Here is a 5,839-nt window from a genome sequence, read left to right as displayed (position 1 = left end):
GGTTTCTCTAAGGGCGGCTCCGGAGGGCGGCAGCATCTGGAAAGCATCAATATCTGGAGGGAAGCGGCATCGCTGAGAGCAAGACACCATCTTCCTCCAAGACCAAGTGCATCCTCCATGGAAATCTCAAACCCGTAGCATCCTTCATCTTGGCAAGGGCTGGTTCCTTGCTCCAGAAGTTTTCCCTCCGTGGCTAGCGGGCTCCGAAGGCACACGTTGGCTCTCCCAGCACCGGCAAGCAGCTGCTTCGGGTCTTGTGGTTGTTGCAAGAGATGCTTTTCTCTCCGGAGCTTGAGCAGGGAGGAGGAGGAGGAATATAGGTCACTTCTGCAGCACGTGATGCGGATATCGGGCAGGAAATACAGTTGCTCCCACACCGAAGAAAAAGCTTACCGCAGCTCGGAGCTTTCCACCTTCACTCAAACCACAAGGAGTCATATAAAAAGTCACAGGTCAAAGGCAGCCCTGCGAGCTGCCTGCTCCACACAGGCCAGATTTGCTTCTGTGCCGCTGTGCCCTCGTTAATAAGCTCATTAGGAGATGAGGGGAGTTGTTGCATATTGTGAATCAGAGAGGCAGTTTGGGGATAAAATCAGGTTTCTTGTTAGTGAGGGAAGAAAACAGAAGAATGAGAGATGGGTCCAGAGCTGCAAAAGCACTGAAATAGATAAACGTTGTTTAAAAATAAATTTCTGGGGATTTCCTAAAACTTTCTTTCCCATTTGAAATCAGGGATGCTCCTTCTGGTAACACGTTATGGAGCAATTTCTGTTCAGGTATAAGGCACCACATTAAAGCGCATATTGGAAATAGGGAAGGTGCTAAAATGGGCCAGGTGCTTTTTAGAAACATAAAGAGGGAGGAGGAATAAGGATAGGCCAGGAGGATCAGCTGTTGATCATACTGCCTCCGTTGCATGTGGTAAATCTTGTTTAATTCTATTAATCTAGTTAAATCTATTAATTAAATTATCAATTAATTAAAGTGATAACGGGTGGGATTCCCAGGTGAGACGCATCAGGGTGGACCGAGGAGGACTGGCAGGAGTTGGCAGAGGTGCTGAGCAGTGCAGGCACAGGCGCTGGGTTTATTATAGTTGTTTTGCATTCACTAACGTTTTCTCTTGCGCCCTCTTACGCTGCCTGCAGTGTAAATCAGGGTCTCGGCTGCGTTTGTAGCGTGGTCGTGGACTCATAAAACAGAGCAGGGGAGCAGCGTGTTGGGAAGAAGAACCAGCAGGCGCGGGGGGGTGGTAGCAGGGACGCGGCCGCCATCTCCTCTGAGTTCCCGTCACTGTTTCTGCGTACGCGCGGCTCTCGTGCAGAGTGGTTTTGGGATGAATCAAAATGCCAGTGGTGCTGGATCCGGGGGTACTGGAAATGAGAGGTTATTCCTGAGAAAAGGAGCATGCCCGGAGCAAATCTGTGCCGTGTAAAAGGCAGCCATCGGCATGTGTGCAAACACAACTTTGGGTGGTTGCTTTGAGACTCCCTCCTGGGTTTCTTTTCTGGAGCACTGGACTGGGCAGTGGGGGAAAGGAAAGGGATGTCCACGTAGATAAACCTGAGCAGGTCCCCTTGCAGTGATTCCCAGTTCATCTCTCACTGGAATGGGCAGAGCCGGTGGCACCGCGGCTGTGTGCAGCCGAGGACCTGGCCGCTCGCCTGAGCAGCAGCAGCCTTCCCCGGCAGCCCGATCCATCCCCAAAAACCCTGCGCGGCATGCTCGGTCTCCTGGGAGCACGGACTAACGGCCTTTCCTTTGATTTCTTAGGGGAAAAAGAAGAGACGAACACGGGAAAAGCAGCAAGATTCCAACTCAGGTAAATGCGGCCGTGCTGCCGCGCGTGCGCCTCGGTGGCTGTCCCTTCGTTTCTGCTCAGAGGGGATAGTCCGAAGCAGTTGTCGTGTTTTACCATGTTTTCTTTTATTCTCCTGAGCTTAACTAAAGAAATACACATTTATTTTTTTTAAGACGCAGTAAATTAACATTTCTGCAACTTTTTCATGGACATATTTGAATTAGAACATGGCTAGTGCGTGAAAACTGAAAAGATTAGATTTTGGCAAGTGCATAACTTCATATAAGCTATCACTAAACGTAACCTATTCAAAACATCCAGGGTGACCGTCCCCATCAGCCCTACAGATACCATTAATTAAAGAAAACTCCTCTCAAATGCATCAATACTGCGTGCGGGACTAAATGCAGTGACAGGACTGAAAATCACTACCCGAATTTGGTTTTCATTTCAAAGTAGCCTAGAGTTCAAGTCAAGGCATACTAAAAACCAGTATCAGTTGCTTCCCTGCACCACACTGTTTATCAGAAAAGGCCCTTTTGACAGATTTCAGCTGGTGACACGCACATTCCCGCTATCCAAGGGATGTGTTCGCATCACACATCCCATCAACCATTCCCATGCTGGTTTCTGAAGCATTTCTGCCATATCAGGAATAACTAATATCTGTTCCAGTAAATATTCATTATAAAGCATTGAGAGACTGCCCTTGCCCACCATGGCATCACGCACACGTGAAGTTAGACAGGCTGTTTCTTCCAGTGTGCCCATTCTGTGATTGCCTCTTGCCTATAGACTTAAAACAGAGCTTTTCCCGCTCTGCAGCCTACCAGTTCATTACTGCTCATTGCTCTTACTTACTTTTGGATAAAATTAAGTCATCCAGATGATAGGCTATTGGCTTTCTAAGCAAAACACTAGTTCTCTCTCCCTCCAGAAATGCTGCCTCCCTGGGAGGGTCCCAGCTCAGCCTCTTGCTCTCCTGCGCTTTCACGCTGCACGGGGATGCAAAGACCTGTCGCACCCAAGACCTTTTGGGGACCCCAAGGTGTGCAGCTGGCTGCATCTGGGCGGTTCAGTGGTTGGTTAGGACATGGGAGTCCAGCTCTGGTGTTACTGCTGTGGATTGCACATCCGTGCGACCAGAATCCTGCAGCCTGCATTAATTCATAAAGTTCAGATTATCTCGTTAATTTAATGAATCGCTGTTGGATGACCTCTTTGAATCGTCCACAAAAAGCAATTCCATGATTGTGTCCCAGTAATATCTTCAGTTTAGTTAACACTGTTGATCTCATTCAGTGCCTAGACTGATAAGGGGAATACAAGTTTTTAGGCTTATATGTTGTGTATATAGATATTTATATAGCCGTATGTGTGGTAATTTCACCCGTTATGGACTGGAAACCAACTGCTGGTCGTACACAACAGGAAACACTGGTGGTGGCTGAAAGAGGGTGCTATAATCCCATTTATAGCACTAGAGAAAAAACCATGATGTGCCTGAAAGCAAATAGGGCTTCACCCTAATGACTCCCATAATTATACAGCAAAACTGCAACATTTTAGGAAAGGCCACGGAGAAGAGCTTTTCCATGAAAACTGGAAGGGGGATGGCAGGGGGCAGAGTAGAATAACCCGGGCCTGGGTCTCCTTGGCGCTAACTCTGCTTTCGGCCTGCTTCCGCAACGTTTCCTCCTCTTCTTTTCCGTGCGCAGTCCGAGCTCGCTGGCAGCCCCATTTAGTCGCTGCTGGAAAGGCAGGGAGCAGGTAAGGATGCAGACACAGGAGGCAGGCAGCGCCTCTGGGATTTGGCAGCTTTTCCAAACTTAAGAGTTTCGAAGAGCTGTGAATTTCCCCGTAATTGCCCGTATTTCCCAGAGCTGAGGCCGTTTCCCAAACCTCCTCCTTCTCCAGCTGCCAGCAGTGATCACTGATATTTGCCTAACGATCACTTTTTTCCAGGAGAGATGGTGCCGGCACCGTTCTGTTGCAGAAAAGAAAATTGGATTGTAGTCTGTTAGTTATGTGTTAAAGTGGCTAAAATGATGTTGCCTCTTTTCTTCCTCCTGCTCCTCCTCCTCTTTGTGCCTCTGCCTTGCCCATTCTCCGCCACGCATGCTTCTGTGTTCAGATCCTGCCTCTCCTAAGAAATGCAGAGCTCGCTTTGGCCTCAACCAACAAACGGACTGGTGCGGCCCGTGCAGGTGTGTATCAGCATCTCCTCGCTGCTGGGGTGCTCCTGGGTGAGCGGGTTCGGCTCCGTGCGTGCTCCTGCAGCCGTCCCAGCGCCGGCGAGGGCTGCTCCGGCCAGGCGGGGATGGGGTTTTCTCTGGGCATCGTCAGGAGTTGTTGTCCGAGCTGCAAGGGTCAGGCTGAACCCTGGGTTTCTTACCCCTCCCGGGCAATGTTGGTGTAATGCTGTACATGTGCTTTGGCTGATGGACTTCCCTGGTGTTAAAAGCTTATTTCCAGGGTGGAGACCTCTGTGATGCTGATGTGGGGCTTTTTTCCCCTGCTAGAGATTTCCTATTGCATAAATAGCACCCTAGGGCCAGCAGTGAGTAGTTAATGTGTTTATTTTTCCTATTTATACTGGGGCTAACCATGTATTTTGCGATCCACCTCTTCTTGGCCCTGAAGTTTTGCAGTACCCGCCGTGGGGTGGGAGAGCCTCAAGCAGCGAGACAGTTTGCAAGCGCCCTGTGCCTTAGGCTTCTAGGGAATGGACGTGGCCAGGCGATAGTAAAGCTTAGTGCATCAACCAAGTGCTACCTGGCTCAGGGGGTCTGCAAATGCAGCCAGGCAGAAAAAGCTCCTGGGGGGCTTCTGGACCTGGGCACGGAAGCATGGAGGGGCAGCAGCCTGGACAGAGGTCTACGATTCATAGCACATTTTTATACCAATGCATTGAGGACTCTAGCAAAAGCTGGAAGTAAAGTATTGCTTAATGTGCTTACTGCAGCTTAAAGTGACTAAAATCACTTAGTCTACCCAAATCTGAACCCCAAAGCGCAGCCCCGCAGTGTCCCGACGGTGCTTGGCCACTGCCCTTGCTGGCAGCCCGAGCGGCGGCAGCAGGAGCTCAGATCCCTGGGGCTGAGCCCCAGGTGAGCTCCCCTCCCCGCAGCCTCCGGGGTGCTGTGCAACAGCACGCCTCCCCGCTCGCCTTTTATACGCTGGGTGATGTCATCAAGCACCAATTTTTAATGGATTAAGAATCTGGACAGAGCTCCCTTAATGTCTCATTAATACTTTACCTTGAATGTCCAGAGAGGGATTTTTGTGACCCCCATCACTTACACGGCAATGCCACCGAGCTGAGAGCCCCGTTACCGCAGCGCAGGGCACGGCTGCAGCTCTGCGGCCAGTTCCTCCAGCTTCACTCTGCCTGCGTCTGAACTCTCTTAATTCAGCTTCTCTCCTGCACTGCTTCCCGATTAACACAGGCTGCTGAAGTGCTCGGACACCTTAGCATGCTTTTATTTTTTAACCTTTGCCTCTCAAACCCTGGTTAGTCACAGCTGTTCTGCAATTCCCCGTACTAACGTGCTGCTGCCGGCTCAAGGGCTCCTGTCGTACGTGCTCTGGTCACCTGCGGAGAGCAACTTCCACCGGAGGATTCCCACTCCACAGGAGAGGTGAACTGGTTAGAACTGGGTGTTCCTGCTCTAGAGCTTTCACCCTCCTCCCCTTCACCCCGGGCAAACTGCCCCAGGGCGCTGTAGTTCCTAGAGGGAGAGGGATAAATCCCTTTAGCTGTGTAATAGCCACGTCAACCGTAGCCCACTAACCGGTTCGTTATCAGCAATCTGTAGTATCGGGTCTGCTTCTTCCCCCCGTTATTTTAAATCGAATCAGTGAATCGATGGACAGATTTGTATAGTCTTAAACAGGTCATTGCAACTCCCCATCCTGCAGCTACTCCTGAGATGTCCGTGGGAAATGCAGCTTCTCCTCGGGCTTGTCTGCTCTGGGAAATTACAGCCCGTGTAAAACAACCTCCGAGTTAAACATTCAGATCAGCAGGGCTGTCGT

At 50.3% G+C, this 5,839-nt stretch overlaps 1 protein-coding gene across 1 annotated transcript in view; it reads left to right on the top strand.

Annotated features, from left to right (window-relative positions):
- TCF7 (transcription factor 7 (T-cell specific, HMG-box)) overlaps window positions 1–5,839 on the top strand; it is an 82,328-nt gene that overhangs the window by 70,543 nt on the left and 5,946 nt on the right. Inside the window, exons 7-8 of the mRNA XM_009322778.1 lie at window positions 1,774–1,822; window positions 3,936–4,010. Of these exons, the coding sequence (XP_009321053.1) occupies window positions 1,774–1,822; window positions 3,936–4,010 (124 nt within the window). The remainder of the gene's footprint in view (window positions 1–1,773; window positions 1,823–3,935; window positions 4,011–5,839) is intronic.

Source organism: Pygoscelis adeliae, unplaced genomic scaffold, assembly GCF_000699105.1.
Source record: "Pygoscelis adeliae isolate BGI_AS28 unplaced genomic scaffold, ASM69910v1 Scaffold34, whole genome shotgun sequence".
Lineage (NCBI taxonomy): Eukaryota > Metazoa > Chordata > Aves > Sphenisciformes > Spheniscidae > Pygoscelis > Pygoscelis adeliae.
The sequence above is the reverse complement of the archived record's forward strand: the minus strand, read 5'-3'. Positions and strand labels throughout refer to the sequence as shown.